The sequence below is a fragment of the Anas acuta genome, chromosome 19 (assembly GCF_963932015.1).
Source record: "Anas acuta chromosome 19, bAnaAcu1.1, whole genome shotgun sequence".
NCBI lineage: Eukaryota > Metazoa > Chordata > Aves > Anseriformes > Anatidae > Anas > Anas acuta.
Window position 1 is genome coordinate 5,587,371 of NC_088997.1, and position 23,710 is coordinate 5,611,080.

General features: G+C 56.2%; 2 protein-coding genes across 4 annotated transcripts; both read right to left on the bottom strand.

Moving 5' to 3' along the window:
* Window positions 1–1,755: 1,755 nt before the first annotated feature.
* SERPINF2 (serpin family F member 2) lies at window positions 1,756–9,607 on the bottom strand. Of its 3 annotated transcripts, XM_068655663.1 has the most exons (10): window positions 9,591–9,607; window positions 9,385–9,504; window positions 8,268–8,331; window positions 7,525–7,587; window positions 6,192–6,591; window positions 5,756–5,899; window positions 5,357–5,560; window positions 4,400–4,542; window positions 3,597–3,801; window positions 1,756–2,782 (listed from the first exon to the last, which is right to left on the bottom strand). In XM_068655663.1, exons 3-10 carry the CDS (start codon window positions 8,325–8,327, stop codon window positions 2,457–2,459), a joined length of 1,545 nt encoding a protein of 514 aa, XP_068511764.1. In that variant the 5' UTR covers window positions 8,328–8,331; window positions 9,385–9,504; window positions 9,591–9,607; the 3' UTR covers window positions 1,756–2,456. The 3 variants fall into 3 exon arrangements, with proteins under 3 accessions (XP_068511764.1, XP_068511767.1, XP_068511765.1); XM_068655666.1 differs by lacking the exon at window positions 9,591–9,607 and having other exon boundaries at window positions 8,268–8,349; window positions 9,385–9,433; XM_068655664.1 differs by lacking the exons at window positions 9,385–9,504; window positions 9,591–9,607 and adding an exon at window positions 8,804–8,897.
* An 864-nt stretch (window positions 9,608–10,471) lies between these two features.
* WDR81 (WD repeat domain 81) lies at window positions 10,472–23,481 on the bottom strand. Its single transcript, XM_068655656.1, is given in 12 exon segments — window positions 10,472–12,248; window positions 13,174–13,353; window positions 13,556–13,701; window positions 13,881–14,579; window positions 14,893–15,058; window positions 15,190–15,355; window positions 15,636–15,826; window positions 17,616–17,806; window positions 17,917–18,024; window positions 18,387–21,800; window positions 21,803–21,970; window positions 23,245–23,481. Coding segments are annotated over 11 exon segments (5,751 nt in total). The 5' UTR covers window positions 21,966–21,970; window positions 23,245–23,481; the 3' UTR covers window positions 10,472–11,921.
* Between the last annotated feature and the right edge of the window lie 229 nt (window positions 23,482–23,710).

The following is a 23,710-nucleotide window of genomic DNA, read 5'->3' on the forward strand; positions in this document are numbered from 1 at the left end:
AAGGTTAGCAAAGCGAAGTGGAAGTTCCTGAGCGGAGACATTAATATTACTTTGCATTTTACAAGCTGCCTCTTTTGCAGAGTCAGTGGAGTGAAAAGAATCTTAAGGTAGGTGTAACTGCTCATTTGTTCGGCAAAGCACAGCCATGGAGTGCTGCTGTACTGACAAATACGGTGAAATTAAGAGTTTGACAAGAATACCTTGGAGGAGGAGGGATGGCAGAAAGAAGGAAAATAGGGAGTAAGAACTACTGCTGTTCAGGAATCTGAGAACAAGGGGAAAAAACTTTATAGAAGAGGGGGAAGTGGAGGGCAGAGGCATGAAAAGGAAGACTTGTGCTTCAAATTTTGCACAGGTTGCAGTGCAACAGAGTGGAATTTAGGGAAGTTAGTGCTGAGGTTGTATTATCCAAAGCAAGACTTACCTAAGGCATGGGGTGGTATTTCTGAACGTTAGGAATGAATCTGTACAAGTAAGTGAGCTAAAATGTTCCTGTGGGCTAGAGCTATGCCCATATAGTAGGGATGGATTCTTGTGGGTTTACTCGTTAGAATTATACGGCCCCATAATTACACCCTCTTTTTGAAGGGTGCGTGTCACTGCATTGGTTACAGGGGTAGGCATTATCTTTAGCCATTTTTCCCCTTTTAGACGACTAGAAATGTGTAATTGCAGGTTTGAGCCAGTACTTTTTATTCCCCAAAGTCTCCCGCGTCCCTGAAATTCATGGTTAGTGAGTCAGTCCTTCTCTTATTCCAGCAGATGGTGCAGACTATTCAGGGACGGAGGCTCCCAGAAGCATTCTGCGCCTTCCTTTGAGGGAAGGCAGACTTCCCGAGTTAGGAAAACACTGCCAGAAGGATGGCCCTCATGCTCTGTAACTGCTATTTCACAAAAACAGAGCACCATACTTTCTACCCAGAAGCTGAGGGAGTTCAGAAGCGGAATCTGCTACGGCCAGCCGTGGTTTTATACAGAAATAGCTGCAGCATGGCAGGCAACGGTGAGTTAGTCTGACCTTTTTACGTAGTAGGGGATGGATTGCTGGGGTGGATGGGTCCCAAGGATCCCTAATGATAGCAGTGCACATCTGGAGTAAGCTACATCTGAACAAGGAGCTAGGGAGTTGTGCCCATCTCAGATACTAGTGAAGCAGTACAAGACATTGCCTTTTGCAACAGCAGGGTGAAAGCACTGACATTCAGCTACAGGCATCACCGTCTGCCCCTTCTTTCCCTGGAAACCTTTGCAGACATTCATAGGATTGTGCTGTGGAGCCACAAGTATTCCAGCAGACCACCAATTCCCAGACAGATGCCGAATCGACATCTTCGAATCTCTTGGCAGCTGTCATCAGGGGTCAGGTTTTGCTCCAGGGAAAGGTTAAGGCCTGCCATATCTCTGCTTATCAGTGCACTGCTGTTCACAGGCAAAATACCCTCCTGGTCCCAGCGCTGCTCAGCTCGTGCTCTGTTCAAGGAATTCTGCTCTTTTCACAAAGGCAGCACTGAACAAGTGAGTCAAACGCATTTTGCAAACTAATTCTGCAAGTGAGATGCCCAAAGCTTATTGGACTCCCCATTAGCATCTGTGACAAGGTATAGCAAGCAGCAGATCCTTTGCAAATCCCCTCCTATTTTTGTGTCTTTAATGCCCGGAGTATTTTTTTTTTTCTCCTAATCTTTGCAGTTATTCAAGTTGCTTGCCTATTTCCATTCTCAGTTTGGTCTTTCAATGTAACACCTTAAGCAAACATCTTCTGCTTTACTCTTTATTATTCTGCCAACATAAAAATTACTAAAAAAAAAATGCTTTATAAAATAAGCCATGAAAAATCTAGCATTATTCAAGAACCTAGAATTTCTCAGGAAAAGGACTGGAGGTAAGGATCCAAAGGGGTTTCCCTTGCTGTAGACCCCAACAGCCAAGGAGCGGGGAAAAGGCAATGTCTGAAAGGGCTCTGCCTCATCCCGGGGCAGACAACTGGGTGCTACTCCAGATGATTTAGAGGTCATTTTCTAGGTGGGCACAGATAGCTTTTAGAGGAACACTTTGAGGAATGCATGTTCACAGGAACTGCGGAAGGAAGAACCATATTAATATCCCTGGCTGCTGTCCAAGCTGCCAGATGCTAATGATAATTCCGGGCTATGGGGGACTCTAATAAGAGCTTAATAAGGACTCTAATAAGAGTCTGGGGACAAGGAAGCCTCCCTTCCAGGCCTGAGAGGCAGAGCAAGCTTTTCAGGGTCAACAGAGGGGAACCTCAGCCAGGAAAAGCTTCTCAGGGCTGGAATGGGATATCCCAGGGCTGGTCTCTAGGGATCTGTAAAGGAAAACAAGCAAGGAATTGCCTTCTGTGGCCTCGAAGGGAGGTCTCCAGTGACAGGAGGCCCCTCTTAGCAGGTCCAGAGGGCCAGGTGGCAGTCCCAGGTTGCTTAAGCTCTGCTCCTCTCTTATTTGGGCATGGGGTACCCCTTGTCTTCTTTTACAGCAGGCGAGCGCCGTGGCTCTTTTAGCTGGGGAGCAGCGTTGGGGTTAGGGTTCTGGACACTGCCTATAAAAAGCGGGATGCCCAGTTCTTCTTCAAAGATGATGAAGAGAAAGGGCCGGTCAAGGTTGAAGGCTGAGAGCGAGCGTGATATCACAACGCTGGTAGCAGCAGATCCTTCCACCCCGTCTTCTTTGAGCTCCAGGCTGGACTGATGTTGGATACTGGATACAAAAAGAGACTCATCTGAGATCTTCTGGAGGTTTGGGTTTGTGAACAGCTCTTGGAGGCCTACAGAGAAATGAAACTTAAATTAGCCTTTCCCATTTGGTGCCGACTGCAATTTTCCTCAAAAATTGAATTCTAAAAGCAGTTCCCTGATTCCTTGTTATGCACGTTGTCCAGCATTGAGGACTGGAGAACTGGAAGGCAACCACAATAAAAGCTGCAGTCCAACCAGGTTCTCCAGTCCCTCGCAGTACGAAGAGCTGAGGGTGCCAAAACCAGAGCAGTTTTTACATGCTTGTCCACCTCTTTTAGAGCAGTGGTGTCAGAACTTAAGACCTTCCTTAAAAAGCAACAGCAAGTCTGAAGTCTCCTTCCTGTTAGGCTGGAAAGAGTTTTACAGAGGAGTTGTTTTTTTTTTTTTAAAGCAATTTACAAAAAAAGTAAACTTATTCTCCTCTAGAGATTCAGTGGATAGTATTTAATTTCAATAAGCTCTCAATTCCGGGTTTTGTGATCTGCGTTCTCTCGTCAATTTACATGTCCTGCACCATTTTAAATGACAAAGAAAGTTGCACACAGCGGGAAGCTGGTCTTGGCTACAAATAGGGGAATAGGAAGAGCTCATAAAGATTTTGAGGAAGTGAGAAAGCTGCCTTCCCTATAGCATCATCTCGTTAGAGCAAAACAGTTGGTGCTAAGCAAGCAGAGAGTAAGGAAGAGGAGAGGAATAAGAAACGAGGGGATTTGGATGTTATCTGGAGCAAAGCTGTGAGGCACAGCTTTCGAAACAAGGCTGGTAGTTTTTAGTGCTAGTGAACAGATGCCATACAGATTGATCAGATTCGCTTATTCTGCCCAAATCCTGTTAGAGCCTTACCCATTTGACTGAGAACGTTGCTGAGTTCCAGCTGGTAATCCAATTTCATTTTGGGCATCTTCACTGTGGTGGGCACCTCTTCGGGGAAAAGAGTGCATAGCTGTCTGTAGGGGAAGCTCTCCAGCACGTGAGTGGCATTCCAGCTGTACTGGTGCGGTACAATGACCACAAAACTCACGTTACCCTTAAAGGGAAACTTGGCCACCTGGAAAGAAAAGCAACCAGAAGAATTTATAGAAGGAAAGTCGAGGAAAACACATTTTTAGTGTATTCTTTTTCTGATTTGTCTACACAGCCAGTGTAGCTGTAGGACAAAAACAACCTGTTGGGAAGGTGCCTGAGTTCTTTTGGGGAGAAAGCTTATTGGAATTGGATCCAATAAGCATTGGATTTTACTATTTAGCCACTGACTGGTAAAGATTAAACATGGCAGGGTGGAAGCTTACATGTACAAACATTGTACCCACACTTGCAGTAGCTGGTTCCTGAAGGATTCCAACAGTGCAGTGTTTAGGGCAACTCCTTTCCACATTTTCTCATCCATTTTAACTTAGAGCTTTAAAGTTATATTAATTTATATTCATTTTCACTTAGTAGGAATGGCTGTGGTTTTTTCCAAGAGACTGAGAGCAAAAGTTCAACATTCTTGCTTGAAGCAAGGACAAAGGATGCTTATTAAAATTGTGTGTGTGCTATTCTTGTTAAAAAGCATTTGTATTTTGAAGAGAACATTTGCAGTCAGTGAAATAAAATAATAAGAGGAAATTCCAATCAAAACCTTCAGTACTTTTAGGGAGCCCTACCTGAACATCGTGGGACTCCAGTGTAAACCAGCTCAGGGAGTACCTCTGGGCTTTCATCATCTCAACTGAGACCACAAAATCATCGTCGAGGTGGAATACGTCTGGTGAAGTGAAGGCAGCATCAAACTTATTCCTCCAAAACCCTATCGAAATAAAAGTTGGGAATTCAGTGAAGGTACGTTTGGGTAGGAAAACACAAACTGCCTCGCTGACGCTCCTATCGCGAGTTCTCAGACAAGGCAGATAGAGACCAGGCCAGTAGAAATGCAGGGAAATCGGTACAAAGGCTGGAGGAACCCTGACAACAGGAAGCCCTTATCTTCCAGAGAGGGACTAAGGGATAACAAAGGGAACTGGGATTAATCCTCATGCCTCAGCGTGGGAGATTACCGAAGGCTATGAAGATAAAGCCATGTCTGCTTGTGAAATGCTTTGAAAAAATGAAAAGCGTTGTGTACGGTGAAACGGGTGCTCCAAAACCAAGCTAAAAATATTTGCAGATTTACCCTGGAAGCATTTGGTCTTTGATGCACGGCTCTCGGGGAGTTAAAAGAGGAAGCCGTGCCTGACCACCGCGCTGTAGTCAGAAATAAAGCCACAGGAGCTCCCTGCAAGCTGGATGGTTGGTGTGCAGCGGGCTGCGTGTGATCTGCTGTGGTTAAGATGAGCAGTGATGTGCTGCTGCCTGGGATCCTGAACCAGGATGCAAAAATACCACAGGTTCCACCTGCCTCTATAGTCAAGCAACGTTTTTAGCACATGTGAAAGAGTTGGGAATCATTACTGTAAAGAAATCAAAGCAAGAGGAACGGCAGATGCACAAGAAAAGAACAAGCAGATTGACTAGCAGGAAGCAATAAAAAGAGATGCCATTCAACTACAGCGTTGGCAGAAAACTAGATTTCTAACTATTCCTCGAGATGATCAGGCTTGAAAAGGAAGGCCTGTGGAGCTCACCATGGAAATGGATCGCATTGAGCAAGAGCATCACCGTGTTTCCAGGGAGCTGCTGCAGGAAGGTGGGGATTTGCCCATTCGTTGCCTCCTTTACCCACTGGTTTATGGCCTCGAGGTCATCCTCGCTGCTCCCAGAAAGGCTGACGGGCTTTGCCCCATAGAATTTCTCTGAATCCTCCAGGAACTTCTCTTTCACCTCCAATCCTAGCAGAGAGGAAGAATTCCATAGGAGGTCAACGCACCTTGAAAAAATGTGCTCGGTACACATGACGCTCCCCAGGGGAAGCACTTAGGGAGACAGAAACATGTCCCCAGGACAGCAGCACGCTTCCATCTCTCTCTCTGTCACTCTGGGAGTTTTATCCCACCTATTTAGGGAGCACCTGAGCCAGCTCTCACCTTTCTGCAGGTACACCCGCGACGCGAGGCTGAGCGTGGCTTCTGCCAGCCTCCGGCGAAGGGCGCTCAGCAGGTGGTGGAGACAGGGCACGGATTCCAGGTGTATCGCCTCCAGCAGGTGCTTCTCGGTCTGGTTTGCTGCTCCTAAAGCAAAGGCAAATTCCTGTTAGTTCATGCCCATGTAGTGGAAAAGAGGGATATTACTGTCACTGCCTCCTTGTAGAAAAAGAGGGTGCCTTACAAAAGATACTGGAGAAATGGGAGAGGAGGAGCCTCAACACAGGCCACAGAGAGCAGCTTTAATTGTAACAGACCCTAATTAAAGCTGCAGGAGTGGGTTTAAGTGGAAAGTGCAGCGTTTTGCACGCTGGCTCCTGGTGCCTTCAGGAGGGGGTGCATGGAAAGGAGAAGACTGGTTTCGCAGCAAGGAATTTACCCAGTGCCAGGTGGGACAAGGCGAGGGCGATGCTGAGGGGAGACAGGATCACGTTGCTTCTGTCGTTCTCCTGCTGGACCTCTCTCAGGAGATCGATGCTGAATTTCATCAGCCCGCTTGCTAGCCTCTGGCTCTTCTTCCAGGTTATGTCACAGCTTTGGTTGTCTTCATCCTCTCCATCCTCTTCGGAAGAAAGGACTTCCCCAGCCGGTTCCTCTCCATGACAGTTCCCAGCCCCAGCTCTGGCCGTATCTTCAGGGCTCTCATCATTCTTGATTCCTTCTGGGGTGGTGGGGAAAGGTGACGTGTGTCCATAGGTCTCCTCCCAGGTGTCTGACAGCTTCGCATCTGGTGGGGCTCCCGGCAGAGCAGACGCTACCTCTCCATCTCCTTTCAGGTCCTGGGGGAGAAACGAGAAGGGTAGAGCAGTGGGAGAGCAGGAGCACTGCCTCCCTGCTGGGTTTGGGCTGAGAAAAACTTGGATTTCTCTGCTCTCGTGGCAGCCTTGCTCCGATTTATGGTTTAACCTTGAGGTTAACCTTAAGGCTGGAAACCAGAATGTTTTTATGCCAGGAAAATGGCCTCGAGTCGGGGGCTTGCAGTGGTTCCCCCTCTGCCTGGTAAATGACCTGCTGTGGGGACAGGAGCCGCCACCTGCTCAGCACCTGCCCCGTGCCTTCACTGTTCATGGATCCATCCTCCTCAACCTTGGTTTCACCTCCTCCCCTCACATATTTTGGGACTGCGGATCTGCCTCGTGCATCGGTCAGCACCCTCTGCTGCTGTCACAGCCTTGATCCGTTCTGGCTCAGATCCTCCTCCAGGCATCTGTCTCCTCTTGACTCGTCTGTTTTATTCCATTGCTTTTCTTTCCAAAATCCTCATTTTCCACTTGTCTAAGCTTCAGACTACAGCACTGCGGCTATTGTCCTTATATTTGCAGGGCCTTAAACATGTGCTTTTGCCTCTGATCTCCCTGTTCTCCCCAGCGTTTGGATGACATTCCTCTGCTGCTCAGCCACAAGCCTCTCTCCTTCTCACCCTCACATCCAGTTGTTTTCCTCACCCTCCCTTAGCAGTCAGAAGAGACACAATTCACCTGCCAGTCCTTGCACAATCAGCTGCTGACATTTACTCCCTGCTGCCCTGCTACCTGGGCTGGAGCATCCAACACAACGGCAGCAGCAGCGGGTGAGACAGGGAGGGAAATCAGCACGAAATGGACTTCTTGCACTGCCACTGCCAGCTTGCACTGCCCGGACTCACCCTGGAAAACTGCTGCAAGCACACGGCGTAAGAGCAAGTCCCTGGGATGGGACCAGGGGCTGCTTACCTTCAGCTTCGCAACCTCGTCTAAGGAGAGGCGCTGCTGCTCACTGGCCTGAGCCAAAGGGAGCTGGAAAGAAAAACAGCAAAGTCAGGTCCCAGACAAATTTCCTCTGAATTTCCAGCCAGTCTTCTCCGCCCCTACTCCTAGCACTTCCCCGTGGGGTCAGGTCAGAAGCCGGCAGCAGCTTGGCTGTGGTAGTCCTGAGGTGCTCATGTGGCTGTAGCAGGGGCTTTAGGATGCAGAAATGGGGACAGTGGGGGCCACGGAGGGGACATGGACATGAGCAGGAGCTGAGAGAGGCTGAAAATGCTGCTGGGTTTGTTTAGAGAGGGACTGGGTAAGAAGGGTATGAAATAATGTATTCTTTAGTCGGTTTTGCAATCTCAGATCTGAAAGGGATCCAGATTTAAAACAGAGGGGAAAAAAAAAGTCATAAAACAATGTCCTATTAACCCCTGAATGTCATGGTCACTAAATGCAACTGAAGCCAAGTTTCTAAAGATTTTCTACAGAAATCCCCTTGAGGAATGGGAACGTCCACCGACATTTTAGATAGGGAAAGGCAGATCAGAAACCTTCCTGCTCTGGGGCACAAGCTAACACCGTAGCAGGGGAGCAATGTCCTCCACAGCTCACACAGAAACATCAGGCAGTATTTGTCCCAGAGGCTGGAGCCCAACCTCGCTGCCTTTGCCCTTTTGGCTGGCCAGGAGAGGCCCCAAAACCACGGGAGGGGAGCGACTTACCCGTAGCTGAGTGTGCAGAGCAGATAGGCAGAGCAGCAACAGCCCCCAGAGCAACACCATATTTCTGGAACAGAAGGACCAGCTGAGAGAGGAGTTATTTCCAGCTGCCTGGCAGCAGCAAGCTGAGCTTATTCAGGTCTACAGGGAGAAAATTATCAACCTGGCCAAACAGGTTGGCGCAGGAGCTTGCAGAAAGCAGTAGGGAGATGAACAATGCTGCAAAGAAACAACACAGGACTCCTGGCCCCAAACGCCAAGGCAGAGAAATCAGAGAGGAACAGGGGACCGGTGGCGGAGCAGGGCTGTAACCACAGCCAGGCTCTTGCACGACACTTTCCTGCTTGGAAACTGCATTTCTGACCCCAAAACCCTCGTTCATCTGGATTGCAAATGGTGTTTCCCTAATCAGCCCTACACACATTGTGCCTCTGGGAGAAGACAAGAGCCTCTGCTCCTTCCCCGTGCACAGCACCGAGGTGTGGGCACGGCGTCCTTTTGCCAGCTGTGCCCCAGCTCTTCGGATAAGGGATACCAACCTGCCTCTGCGGGGCCACGGGCACTCAGCAAGTGCTGCCTGGGAGGGAATTTGCAGGTAGGAAGCACGATAGCAGCGCAATTTATCAGCAATTAGTCTGGGAATAGAGAGTCCTCCCCTTCCCAGCACTTGCCTTCCCCCTTTGCCGGCAAACCCGGCCTCTCCCACCCCTGAGCTTCAGTTCCAGGACAGGACAGGGGGAGCTCCCAGGGCTGTGGATGAAACCCCACCCTCCCCCTGGCCACCGCTTCTACCAGCTACTTTTCCTGCTCCAACAGACGTAACCCCTCTTCTCAAAACCCCCTCTTATCATGGACCCTCCATCCGCAACCCAGGCATTGCCGTGGTTGCTGTGTGCTTAATTCCTGGGGCTGCTTTCCACGCTTTTCCAGCAGCAAAACTTGAGACCACGTCATTCCCCCTCACCCCAAATCCTGCGGCCACATACGACCCCAAACACCCCATACTTTGTAGCGCCCGTCCTTTAACTCCCTGCCAGTTTACACCCTCCCCCAGGAAAGCACTATTGCCCCTTGGAAATGCCCCCGTTTCTCATCAAATCCTCCTCTGCCTGCCCCTTACCTGTTGTTGGTGTCCACGTTGGAGCTGGCACCTGCTTTGGCCCGGCCGATGGCTCTGCGTGGGGCACAGCCTCTTGCCCAGCCCTCCGACCCACAGAGAGCGACCTTCAGCACCACCCCCCTGTTTGGGAATTTGGCAAGCAAATATTGACTTACAGCATCCGGTTAAACATTTGTTTGGGGCAGAAGAGCAAGTCTGGGGTGTACCTGGAGATGGGGAGACGCTTTGTGCTGCTGCACCTTCAAAACAGCGTTAACCTTGAGTTTACCAGCTCTGAAACTTTATTTCTGCTGGTGGGAGAAGTCAGCTGTCCGGGCAGTGGCTCTGCTTTCCATGCACTCCCTGTGCTGGGAATGCACCCTTTTATTCATAACTCCAGTGACAACCTAGGGCTTGGTATTTACTGCCACGAGGCGCTCTCTGGTTTGGGAATCTCTTTGCGGGAAGCCTCAGCTGTTTCCTCCCCGCAGCCCAGCTGCAGCGAGCACCAGGCACAGATTTTAACAGCGAGCAGGTGCCCAGGGCCCCGTGGCCATGGCCCATGCAGGGTGGGCATCTGAGAGCAGCTGCTGCCTCCCTGGGGCACAGCAGGAACCAGAGCCCTGGCAGCAGCCGGCCCCGCAGCGCAGGCACTGCTCAGGGATGGAGGAAAAGTCCCGGGGACAGGCAGAACTCCAGCAGTGCTGTCCCGTTTCGTGCCGCATGCAGAAATAAGTGATGCTTCCCAGCACGGGATACGGCCACGTCCTCAGCCTGACTGTTCCTAAGGATTGCAGCAGTTGCAGTCATCCTTCCCCCGTGCCAGGTCACGGTTTCCAAACTCACCCCAGGCAGTGGGAACGGGGCTGGAGCCGTGCTCTGCAACCCGAAACTCCCTCGGGACGTAGCACTGCAACACAGGGAGCTTCTTCTCCTCGGAAAGCAGATCCAAGCCCTGTGCAGCAGTCCTACCTTAGGGCCAGGGCATCTTCGCAGCATCCCTCGTCCAGGACCCTGAGTGCAGAGCTGCAGCCAACGCACCGAGCCACCTGGGCCCCCCCAGCGCACCCAGCCCAGCACGGAGCGCTCCCCCAGACACTTCTGCACATCTCTTTCAAAGAGTTTATTAGAAGTAAATATTTACATCTATTGCAAATGGTTAATAGGCAACGCGGGACTGAGAGCTCCCCTTGGGTCAGGATAGCCAGGACCAAGCGCTCAGCTCCCCAACCCTCCTGGAAGCGGAGGGCAGCCTGCCCAGCTCCCTGGCTCGGAGGGACTGGCAGCTGGGGGAAGCCCTTTCCCCTTCCAGGACAACTCACAGCAGGCTCCTCCTCTGCCCAAGAGCTTCCCATTCCCCCGATACTGGCTCTGACTTAGGCTGAAGGATGGATGGGAAAAGCGCTGTAAGAGAAGTGAGGCAACTGCTCCTGCTGCCGGGTCAAAGAGCGTTGTCCTCCCCTTTGGGTTACAGAGGAATGGGAGCAAACAGGGCTGCCCCAAAGGGGAGGCCAGAAGGGGACTGTGCTGGGTTGTGCCCCCACGTTCTCACCCTATAGCAAGAAGGGGCAAAACTGAGCTCCCTTCTGCTGCTCTGTCTTCCCTGGGAGTCACCAGCACAAAGGAGAGGAGAGAGGATGAGGAAGGGAATTGCTTGAGAACCTCTGCCAACGCACAGCACGCAGCACTCCTCACCCCGCTGGTAATTAGGGGATGCAGTGCTGCTGGGGCAGGAGCCAGCAACAATCCATCCCCACCTTCCTACTCCAGAAGCAAAATCCCTGCTGGAAGCACCTAGTTCTGGCCTCTCCAGAGGGTCACATCCCAAACAATCCTTCTGCAGCAGCTCATTCCCAAATGAACCCGTGGAGCAGACACGAGGCTCCTGCCTTCCTACCTGGCACTGGGACCAGTAAGGCAACAGGAGTGCTCAAGTTAACCTCTCCTCCTCCCAAACAGGCTCCCACTTGGACAGCAGAACCTCGAGTTAACAGAGTGCATCCTCTGGGCCTCAAACCCGCAGACCAGAGGAGGAGGATAAGCCTGGCACCACGCAGCAGCGCCCACCTACCCTATCCCAGTAAGACTGTTCAGCTGGTCGGGGTGGAGTGCGCAGGGTAAGTGCAGATGGCAGTAGCTAAACTGTTGTATTCGTGTCGAGGGCTACCTCTTACCCCCTAATGGAAGGAAGGAGGACACCCGTGGTCCACATTTCTCTGGAGGGCAACTCACAGTCCCCTGGGGATCAGGCACACGTGGTACAGAAAGCTCCAGGCCTCTCTGCAGGGGTGACAGTGACCTACAACACCCAGTACTTCTCCCAGCAGCAGTGGAGGTTTCTCAGTTATGGCTTTTCCTTTTCTTTTTTTTTTTCTTTTTTTTAAAGATAGAGAAAGAGGTTAGAGATGCTTTACCAAGTGCTCACCGACGAGTACACCTCGCCCCTGCACCGTCCGTTCAGGAACACCTAACCCTGCCTCTTCTGCGAGCGGCGCTGCCGGCTTTCAGCTCTACAAACCGGAGCTGTGGGACGGCCACAAGCTCCTGGGCTGGGGCTGCTATGCCAGGAGGCGTATCACGCCGTTGTCCGAGCCCAGCAGGAGGTGGCATTTTGTGGGCAGCACCGCCAGGCTGGTCAGAGTACCCCGGAAATTCTCCGAGCTCAGCTTGGTCGTGCTGATGGGCAGGGCTGAGGACTCCAGCATGGAGTAGACACCGATCTTGTTGGCCACGGTGCCCGTGACCACTTCGTTGCCGTAGAGGTCGAACGCGTGGATGGGTTCGGATGCGGATTTGTAGTGGTGCAAAGGTTTCTGCTCCAGTTCCTTCCAGACGGTCAGGGAATGATCCGAAGAGGAGCTGATCAGCACATTGCCCTCTGCAGCCTGGTGGAGATGAAGCGCCAGTGAACCAACACTGCTGCAGTAAAGGTTCCCAAACCCACCCTGGAAATGCTGGAAAAGCTACCAGCAGGTAGCTGCCAACAGTTCAACAGTCTCACTGCAATCCCCTAGGACAGCCCCAAACATTTCCAAGCAGCTGAGAGTACTGAGCAGTATTCACAAGGCGTCCAGGTGGACACCACAAGCTCCAGGACTCTCAGGTAGCTGGTGAACTCCTCCAGCACCACTCGAAGTGCCCAAGAGATGGGCTGCCTCTCTTCCTAACAAGCTGCTGATACTCAGCTCATTCATTATCTCTTTCTACTGCAGTGGGTAAAGAGATTTTCACGTGGTCTCCCCTCTCTGTGAAACCACCCGCCAAGTTATTTTCCTTCTTGTGGACAAGGAACTGGGGAGCTCTCAGTAGAAAACACTGCTAAGATAGAAGCCTGGAGAGCTTATTAGCAGAGCTAGTGAGAGGGTAAACAACCCACCCTGGTGAACTTTGCTTAACCTGCGTTTGGGTCGAGGACACTGGAGCCCCATTGCTGCTCCCTGGGGATGGGTAAATATGGACAAGAGTTACTCATTAGAGCGACACTCTCCAAGAGGGGCTGACAGCCCCGAGGAGAAGCAACATATTTGCCTCTTCACAGGACATTTGGCTACTCCCTGCCCCAATACAGATCTTGGGAGGGCTGATCTCTGTTCAGCACAGGTTGAACTGAGAGCATCTGCCTGTGGCACAAACCACAGGGCAGGAGAGCCCAAGCAGCCCCTTAAGGACACAGCAAGGGCTGGAGGAAAGCCCGAAGGATGGAGCAGGTGAGCCGTGCCAAGCAGCACATGTCAGGATGCTCCACACACCCTCCACGGACCAGCAAGACCCATGGAGCAGCCCCCCGCTGCCCCCAGCTGAACCTCTCACCTTGATCTGCAGGATGTCTCCCTCGTGGGCAGGCCACCCCCGCATGATGAGTCCCGTCCTGGTGTCCAGCAGCACGATGAAACCAGAGGAGAAGCCAGCCATAACGCTGCGCCCGCTAGGGCTGACAGCCAAGCAGCGGATGAGCCCGGCGCTCACCCCGCTGGCCAGGCGAAACTCATGCTGCAAGAGAAAGAGACCAGTTACCAAGGGGCTAAAGATCTAGGGGATTTAGGAATTTAGGGGACAGGGGACCTTGGGGCACAGCTGGCTTCTGTGGAGTCATCACAGCTGGCTTTGGACCAGCAAGGAATGCTTTACTAAGCATATGGAAGCCATGGGGAAGCCTGAAGGAGGCTGGCTTGCAAAGCAACAGGCTCCCTACCTGCAGTCCTGGCTTCCTGTGGTCAATGAAACGCAGCACGGAGTCTGCGCTGGCCACGGAGATGCTGTGGTAGGGAGGTGGCATGGTGGTGACAGCTGTGATGGGGACCTTGTTGTCTAACTCGTCAAAAGTCCGGAGAAGTTTGCCTGTGAAAACACGACGGGTCACTTACAGCAGTAAACGTATGGAGAAGCTGCACGGCAGATATCCAAACTCTGGTTTTTAGCAAAATCCATCAAAATTTTTATATAATATTCAGTATTTAACACGCAATAATCAATCTTCCTGTCTTTAAGGACTGGACCAGTTCACCCCCAGCCCCTACCTGTGAACTGATCCCAGATGTGCACGGTGCCGTCGCAGCTCACCACGTGCTGCGATGCCTCCAGCTGGCTCACGTAGAAGACAGACTTCTTGTGCTCGGAGTAGGTGAACCGCGGCGGCACCTCGCTGGTGCCATCCCCGTAGTTGTACAGGGGCCAGAGGCGGACGGTTTTGTCCTTGCTGCCGCTGAGGAAGAAATCCTCGCTGCCCAGCGGCGCCACGCACTTGATGGCCCCCGAATGCCCTGAGAAACTCTGCAGCTTGATCTGGTGGAAGTGGAAGCGGGGGTCGTGCTGGCTCACCCCGATCTCGTACTGCCAGTAGGCCAGCCAGTTGCCGCACAGCATGTGGGTGCTGCGGGGCAGGTCGTGCTTCAGAGCGTTCTCCTCGCTGGATGAGCTCGGCATAAAGCCGTCGGTGCCGGCACCGAGGCGAAGCAAGCCCAGACCTTCCCTCTGCGTGTCCACAGGAACCTGGATGCGGTTCCCCACCAGCACGCTGCCGAAAGTCCCGGAGTGGCTGTCCTCCTGCTGGCTGGGGGGCGGCTCAGACCCTCGCGTGTCCTGGTCCGAGCCCGCCGCGCTCGGCGCTTGCTCGAGGCTGACCGCCTGCAGGCTCTTTGGGTTCACGTTTTCCAGGTAGAGGCTGGCCAGCTTCTCAACCAGCAAGCAGTTGGGCACAACTGTGCAGATGACATCGCCTGGAAAGAGACAGCACGGCTCCAGGGAAGGGATTTCCTCGCATTCATCCCCTACCATCAGCGACAGAACGGGGAGGGCAGCACCGGGCTGCAAACACAACGCCCCCCAGGCAGCCAAAACGCCGTTCCCAGCCAAAGCAGCCTCAAGTCCCGGTGGGTTCCCAACACCACAAGCAGACCAAGCCACCACGCAGAAGCTGTGAGTTTCCCCCAGCAGCCCTCTGCCCTCTGATTTCTCCTGAATTGAGGTCGCACAGGCATGCACAGAGCGAGGAGCTCTCGCAAAGCCCAGGAGGAGGGAGCCAAGCCGTACCTAGCAAGCAAGAGAAGGGGATGTAGGTGATGTAGGCCATCTCAGGGTTAAACACCTTCTGTAACTCCATCAGCACCGCCGGGTCCAGGGCCAGCAGCTTCCCATCCGAGAGGGGCACCTCCATCACCGGCACCTCGCAGCTGCTCAGCGACTCCGCTGTCAATCCCTGGATAGGAGAAAACAGCGAAATTCCCAAAATCAGACACTCTCACCACGTAATGACACACACACACGGCCTGGGCTGGGCGCTGCTGACACCAGTGCTGGTGTAGGGAGCACCTCTCGCACATCACTGACCTGGTCCTGCAGCTCCTGCAGCAGCGAGAAGGCCCCGAAGAAGTTCCTCACCGTGTCGCTCAGGTGCTGCTGCACCATCTCCTGCCCGATCCGCAGGCAGATCAAGGCAATGAGGCTGATTGTCTTAACGCACAGGACGATCCGGGCCTGGGCACCGCTGGGGAAACTGAAGAGGACATCTATTTTACCAGCTTGTCCTACACATATCCCTTTTCCCCTCCTCTGCTTCCCACCTCCTGTCTCGTATCATGTTTTCAGGCATTATCAGCTCTCCAGCAGCACAAGCTCTACGCACACACTGCGGACCAGCACAAGGATGTGCACACCTGGGCAGGCACAGCCCCACAATCCCCAAAAATCATCAGACCATCACAGTACAACTTCCACTCCCCAGATTTTGCACTGTGCAAGCTGTGGCTGAAGACACCGCTTACTGCAGCGCTTACCCGACGGCCAGTGAAGTGAGGAAGCCCAGCACCGGCAGCAGCACCTCCTGGCTGATTTTGGGGAGGATGTCCATGAGCGTGGTGTCCGACAGGCACACCACGATCTTCTGCGCCAGCGTCACCGCGGCCAGCAGCCCTGCTTCCTTCCTGCTGTTCAGCCGCCCGCCGCCGGACCCACCGCCGGGTGCGACCTGCAAAAGGAGTCCCTCCAGTGCCAGGGCCACTACGTCCCCAGCGGGACACATCGAGGGTGATCCCAGGATCGCCTGAGCTCAGCCTCAAAGCCCAGCACCAGCCACAGCCTGCGGGAGAGGAACCTGAGCAGCGACGCAGGTCTGGAGCGCGAGGGGTGAGCCCGAACCAAAGGACAGGTGGAAGGAGAAAGAAGGAGCCTGGAGAGGAGTGGACAGCCCCAAATTGTGCACGTCTTCTGGAGGGCATCTCCCTGCAGAACGCTCCTGGAGGCTGAGAAACTCAAGAGGGGAGACAGACAGCCATGAACTGGCCCAGAGCATCACCAGCCTGGGCACCGCATCCTTCGGCAGCGCAGGAGGAGGGGGAACTTATGTCGAGCGTCTCGCAGCAAGAACCAGCGCCTTCATCTCATGCCACGTCACGCCTGGATGCGCAGGCTGCTGAGGAACTGTCCTTGCATGAAAAGATCCAAGGCACAAAGCCTGGGCAAACCTGCCAGCTTCGAGAAACCCAGCTGCTGACAGCTCCTCGAGGCAGAGGAGCGCATCCTTTTTTTGCTGAGGTTGTGCCCGTGGTGGTTGCAGCTCGCGGGGCCAGCAGCAAGACTAAAAGGTTTGTCTGGATTCTCTTTCCTAACTCCTAGACAAACCAAACGCCCAGGAGAAGAGAGTCAACAACAAAACCCGCAAACAATTCCCGGTTTCCACTATACTTCTTGTACACCTGCCATCTTCCAGCTCATCGCAGAGGCTCTTCCCCTCGCAAAATAGCTGCCAAATCCTCCGGGAAGGACTGACTTTATCCTAGTCGTGACCCCTCTGCTTTCAGTGCTTTTATATCGGGTTGCCAAACGCTATTCACAGGAGCGTTCATCTCCCCATCACCCCCGAGCAATAACTTGAGCACAGCAGAGCAGCACAGCTGGAGCCGCGAGCGCAGTTTGGGTGGAGAGTGATTTTGCTGAAAAACACGGGATTTTTTTCCTCCCCCCCCCCCTTAAAAATCTCCCCTTCCACGCTGGAAAAACTGACGGCGCTTTTTTTTTTGTTTTCTTTAACTGAGCAGCTGTGGCCTCCTTCCCTGCGAGTTGAAACGATCCGAAAGCCATTGAGGTTTTCCATTTGAACAACGAGCAGTAGCCCGAGCGTTTCTAACCGCTAAAAAGGAGCGATGTGAAAAAATAAGCCTGCTTAAACCATTCAAAAAAAAAAAAAAAAAAAGGAAAAAAAGATGACAAATGGTTTGTTTTTCAACCAGCTGCATCACACACACACACACTTTCTTCTTGCTATGCAGCTAGGAATTTCAAAATGAAAAGTTTCGAAGTCTCGCCAGTGCTTTTTTATACGGTTGATAAAAACTCCTTTGACACCTCCCCTGCCTATCCCCTGTAAAACCACTCGGGGAAAGCCCACTGCCGAAATGGGGAAGGAAAGGCTGCAGCAGCCTGCAGCTCGGTGCAGATTCGCGGGTGCCTGGGCTCGCTGAGCAGCAAAGCCCCCGTGCACAGCCGTGCCCTGGGCTGGAAGCAGCCTGGAGCTCGTGGCAGGGGCTCAAAGCATCGCTCCCGGCTGCACCAGCACAGCCCCTTCCCAGCCAAGGCTCCTGCACACTCTGACATTGAGATTTGCTCAGCCCTCGCTGCCCCAGGGGGAGTTCAGCAGAGCACAGCTCTCACGAAGGAGGCTGGAGCGCATTTTCTGTGCATCCTCTCCCCTCCTCGGCCACCTGGACAAAGCTCCCACCCCGACACAGACCAGAAGAGGAGGAGAAGGCGATACTAACCAGGTAGCTGATGTAGGGCAGGTACTGGTAGGTGAGGACAGGCTCTCCGTACAGGTACGCCACGTGCACCAGGCAGGCCAGCACCGGCTTGGACACCTGATCTCCCAGCACCGGCCGCTTCTGGTAGATATTTCCCGTGCTCAGGGGACCGTTCTCATCGCTGCTCGGTACAAATTGCTGCCTGGTGGGGCCTGCCCGGAGACAACACCACGAGCTGAAGCAGCAGCAGGCTAAGCCCCAGCCACGAGGCACCCCGCAGAGCCCACCCCGGGGACCCCGGGCTGTGAGGAGCAGACCTTACCCACGTAGCAGGACGTGAGCAGACGGAGCAGGTTCCTGGCGATGAAGCGGGAGGTGACGGTGGGGCCCAGCTTGGCCGAGAGCCACCTCACCATCTTACAGGCCGTGTCTGCAAAACAACAAACAGTCGCAAGGCCAGACCCCGGCGAGGCACAGATTAGTTATCACCCGGCGCTTCCCAGACCCTGCCCGCCCCGCAGGTGGCTCCCCAGGTCTCTGGTTTGTTGGCAAACTGCAGAAAGCCGTGCTTTTACCCCCAAAACGCCTCCTGCTGCAGCCCCAAAGCCGTGCCAAGTCCACACGCTTCAGCGGGATCAGACCTTTTAGGGTGGCTCCGAGATGGGACAAGAGACACCCCCAAATCTGGATCCACCTCTCCATGGTGGGTCTGGCTTCCCCCTTCTCCCCCTCACTGCTTTTCTGGGATTTTGCCACACCCAGCAAAAACCCCAAACCCCAGCGGGGCCTTACCCAGGAGTATGCTCTGCTCTTTGTCATCCGAGTGGTCCGGCAGCTCCTCTCCCTCCCCATCCTCCGGCTCGCTGCTGTCATCAGCCAGGGTGACATCCACGGAGGCGCCAGCGTCCCCAGCGGCGCCGCCATCCACGGCCACCGCCAGCTCCGCCTCGACCGCCGCGTCCTCGTGCTCCTCGTCCTCGTGCTCCTCCTCCTCCTCCTCCGACTCCTCGCTCTGCTTCAGGTCCTGGCTGCTGTCCACGGACTTGAGGCTGCTCTTGTCCTTCTGCGAGTCGCCGTCGGCGGCTCTGTCCTCGCCCAGCGACACCTCGCTGGCGCTGCTCTTGTCGCTCAGCCGCCCCAGGCTCAGCAGCTCCTGCTCCTGCGGCTGCAGGGACTCCCCGACGTAGAGACCGCTCTGGAAATCCTCGCCCTCGGGCAGGTAAGCCTGGTCGTGGAAGCTGACGCCGGAGGTGTAGTCGAGGAGGTCGAGGGCGGCGGAGCCGTGCTCCACGTCCATTTTGATCTCCTCCCCGAACACGCACGACACCGGGCTGCCCCCTCCGCTCTCGTCGTCCTCCGCCGCGCCGAGGAGGGATTTGCTCTCCTCCCGCGAGCTCTCGATGCCGACGAGGATCTGCAGGATGTGGGGCAGCAGGTTGAGGAGGAAGGACTGCAAGCCCAGGCGCACGATCAGCTGGGCCACGAAGCAGTCCGTGTAGAGGTAGAACCTGCCGTGGCGGTAGCAGGGGGTCTCGTAGGCGCCGATCAGCGGCTTCAGCAGGTATTTATTGGCGTTCTTTGGGCCGAGGGATTTGGCTATAGGCTCAAAGAGATACCACGCTGCGTAGACGGCGGTGTTCTCCTCGGACATCAGGGACAACACGAAGGGCAGGAGGATCTCCAAGCCTTCGGGAGTGATTTCGTAAAGGATCCCCTCCAGCTGCTGCCACAGCTGGAAAACGAGCTCCCGGCCCTCACCTTCGTCCTCCACCTTCTTCGCCTGGTAGGTGAAGATGAACTTGTGCAGAGCCGGGAAGTAGGTGGGGAAGGGGACGATGGAGCTGAAGGGACTGAGGAGCTGCGTGGGACACGGCGGGGGCAGGCCCTGGGAGATGGGTTTGTACTCGAAGAGCTGCACCGTGCCCTTGCCCAGCCTGGGCTTGAGAAGCTTCTCCACGGGCACGCTGAGCTGCAGCAGGACGTGCAGCACGTGCTGCAGCGGGGCCGGGATCTCCTTGGGGTGGTAGCGGCACAGGTTGCGCACCATCAGGAAGCGCTCCAGCAGGGACGCGTCGGGCTTCGAGGGGCGAATCCTCGGCGCAAAGATGATTTCGGCCACCAAAATGCCCAGCGCCTGCATGTCCCGCTGGAACAGGTCCGAGAGACCCAGCAGCGGCTCCTCCCAGGGCTGCTCCATCAGCTGCATCTCGCTGCTCAAGCCTTTCACCAAGAAATTGTCCAATTTCTCCAGCTCTTCCAAGGCCTGGAGAGGATTGAAGCCTTCGGGCAGGGAGATCTTCACCTCCTCCCTGTCGGCCTGATCCACAGCACCCGCCTTGCTCCGGCGGAGGGGCCGGACCCCCGAGGCCTTCCCTTCAGCAGCATAAGCAGGGAGGGCGGGGGGCTGTGCTGCAGGCACGGCGGGGCAGGGCTGATCGGGAGCCCTGCCTGGTGCAGAAATCGAATCCAGGGCCTCCGTGCCTTGCTCTAAATCATCCTCACCGCCGACGGATTTCTCGCCAGCCCAAGTGGTTTCGCTGGGAGTAGCTTCCAGGACCAGCCCGTTAACCGCATCGGTCACCGGGCCCTGGATGTCCTCCAAAACCACGGCCTCCCTGATGTTCTGGAGCAGGGGCCGAGCGATGGCCGGAGCTTCGGCGGGCGTGTAGGCAGGTCCCACCATGCGCCTGGGGTGCGGCTGGTCGAAGAGCTGCACCACCCCATAGGTGGTCAGGTGCGTGTGGTTGTCTACCAGGTGGAGGCAGACGTTCTTCTCCTTGACGGCGTCCTTCCCCAGCAGCTTGTACCCGAAAGTGAGGTCGATCCAGTGGTGGAGGTCCTGAGACACCTCCCGGCTCTCCAGCAGCATGCGGTGGACTTCGATGAACTCCTCGTAGGAGCTGCACCACGACGGCACGTCCAGGTCGGGCATGTCCGGGTGGATGGATCGGAAAATGGAGGGGTCGGTATAAAACTCCGGGATGCATTCGTCCGGGGTCCAGCTCTGCATGCGCTCCATGCTGGCCGGGTACTCGTTGGGTTCCCACTGGGACCTGACGTGGCAGCACAGCACCGACTTGGGCGTCCTCCGAGCCGTGTACACGTAGTAGGTGATATCCGAGAGGACGTCGGAGATGTGGTGGGGGACGTGGAGCTGCTCCCCGCTTGACCCGCCAGCCACGAACGCCTGCTTGGTCATCTCGTAGGTGAAGTCCAGCTGCTTGTCCCCCTTGTTGAGGCGGAATTTGGATTTCCTCAGGTCCCTGAACTTGCCGTTTTTGGTGGTGAAATCCACCACCCAGGGGAGCACCGGGTGGTAGTTGGGGTCTCCCATTCTCCTCCCAGCCAAGCTGTTTAAACGCATCAAGTAGTCGAAGTTGCTCACCCGCCCGTGAACCCACTGCAACACCAGGTCCCGGAGCTCCTTCTGGCAGGTGGAGCACCTCACCGCCTCCTCTCGTGCCCCGGTGCCGTTTTGCTCGCTCAGCCTCTCCAACCCGGCCTCCACTTTGGCTTCCTCCTTCCCGGGCCCCTCGTACTCCCTGAAATTCACCCGGAGCCGGCTGCAGAGCTTCTCATCCACCGCCACGTCGTGCAGGGAGAAAGCACCGCAAGCCAACCCCGCCTGGTGACAGGCCCTCATGGCCTGCAGCACGTGGAAGAGGAGGAAGAGGATTTTGGCGTGGCTGTTGGTCAGCTTGGCCGGGCTGAAGGTGACGATGTCGTGCAGGCAGTACTGCACGTAGGGGTAGACGACGTACAGCATCTCGGCCGACTCCAGCAGCGCCTCGGCTTGCAGGACGTTGGGGCAGGAGGGGCTGCCCTTTGCCACGCTCTCCTTAGCGGGGGAAGCTCCGGGCACGTTTTTCCCCACCGGGAGGACGGGGCAGCCGTACGCCTTCTGTAGGGCCGCCCGGAGAGCGTCGAGGGCCAGCACGGCGGGCGGCGCGTGAGCATGCCGGTAGGGCCGCACGTAGCGGCCGTGAGCCCGGCCCCAAAGGTTGCGGTAATTCTGCGAGGCCACGCGGTGCATGAAGCCGTGCAGCGTCTCGGGGCCGCCATTTCGGGGTTCGACCACGACAGGAGGGACACGGAGGGGCTGCGCCAAGCGCTCCTTCCTCAACCCGTGGATCTCCACCCGCGTCCAGCCCGCCGGCAGCTTCTGCACGGAGCGCTGGAGGAACGTCCTCACCTCCACCTCGCTCAGCCTTCGGGTCGCGGGCACAGGCCGGGCAGCACGCGGCGTTCCTTCAGGCTGCCCAGCCATTTTTGGGGGACCAGCGCCGTGACGTGCGTCCCCTCGGCGGCGGCCGCCAGCTGCCGGCGGTCGATGTTGAGGTCCCGCTCCACGCTCCGCAGGAAGGCCTCCATGGCGGCTGCGAGAGGGAAGGCGGCCCCAAAAGGGCTGGGGGTGAGCACGGGGAGCGTGGCATTGTCCCCACCGTCCCCACGGAGCACAAAATCGTCCCCGTGAGCCCCCGGAGCCCCCCCGGTTCCCTCTTGTTCTCCAAGGTGCTCGGAGCGGCGCGGCCTAAGAGGACAGCTGGAGGGGTGGAGGAGGGATGGAGGGGGCTGAGAGGGGATGGAGGGGACAAAGAAGGGAGGGAAGGGGACAGATGGAAGGGACCAAGAGGGGATGGAGGGGGCTGTGAAGGGATGGAGGGGACACAGGGGATGGAAGGGGACAGAGAGGGGATGGAAAGGACTGAGAAGGGATGGAAGGGGACTGGGAGGGGGATGGAGGGGACGCAGGGGATGAAGGGGCTGTGAAGGGATGGAGGGGAACCAAGAGGGGATGGAAGGGGACCGAGAAGGGATGGAGGGGACGCAGGAGATGGAAGGGACTGAGAGGGGAAAGAGGGGGACCAAGAAGGGATGGAAAGGGACTTGGGGGGAATGGAGGGGACTGAGAAGGGGTGAAAAGGGGGACTGAGAGGGGATGGAGGGGACACAGGGGATGGAAGGAGACAGAGAGGGACCAAGAAGGAATAGAAGGGGACTGGGGGGGGGGATGGAGGGGGACCAAGAAGGGATGGAAGGGAACCAAGAGGGGATGGAGGGAACTGAGAAGGGATGGAGGGGGACTGGGGTGGGATGGACGGGACTGAGAGGGGATGGAGGGGCTGTGAAGGGATGGAGGGAACCCAAATGGGGATGGAGGGAACCAAGAAAGGATGGACGGGGCCAAGAAGGGACCGAGAGGGGCTGCAGGGGGGGGCACAAGGGGCCCTCAGCAGCCTCAGTGCCGGTATCAGGGAGCACGGGGGGGGGGGGGGGGGGGGGGGCCACAGCACCGAGCACCCCCGGGGCCCTTTGGGCTGGGGGCGAGCGGGGAGAGGCGGCACCGGGGGGGGGGCAAACCCCGAACCCCAAAGAACCCAAAAAAAAAAAACAAAAAACCCCAAAGGACCCCAAAGGACCCCAAACCCGGGGGGGGCTCCACCATCCTGGGGGGGGCGAAACGGGCCCGGGGGGGGGCGAGACGAGACCGGGGGGGGGGCGCACGGGGGGACGGGGCCACGGGGCCGGTGCGGGGGGTACGGGGATGGGGCGGGGGGGGGGGTTATAGGGCCGGGGGGGGGGGGGATATAGGGCCCGGGGGGGGTTGTAGGGCCGGGGGGGGCCCCGCTGCCGCCGTTCCCGGCGTTACCTGGCGGCAGCAGCGGGCTCAGCGGCGGCGGGCGGCCCCGGCCATGTTGGTCAGGTGACGGCGGTCACATGCGGCCGGGATAATTTGGGGGGGGGGGGGGCGGAAAAAAAAAACGGGGCACAACGGGACCCCCCCCCGCCCCCGGGGGCAGCAACCGGGAGCCCCCCCCGGGGCTGCTGCAGCTCCCGCAGCGGGGGCAGGAGGAGGAGGAGGAGGGGGGGAAGGAAGGCTCCGTGCCCCCCCCCCCCCCCCCCAAGGCTGGGGCCGGGCTCCCCCCAGCGGCCGCCACCGGGGGGGGGGGGGCGGGGAGGGGAGGGGGGGGGGGGGGGGACACCGGGAGGGGGGGGGGGGCAGTGGGGGGGGGGGTGTTGCGCAAGAGCCCGTCCATATATGGGCATGCGGGCGGCGTGACGCGATTGGCTGAGGTCACCGTGACGTCAGCGGCGCCCCCGGGCTGTCAGCTGGA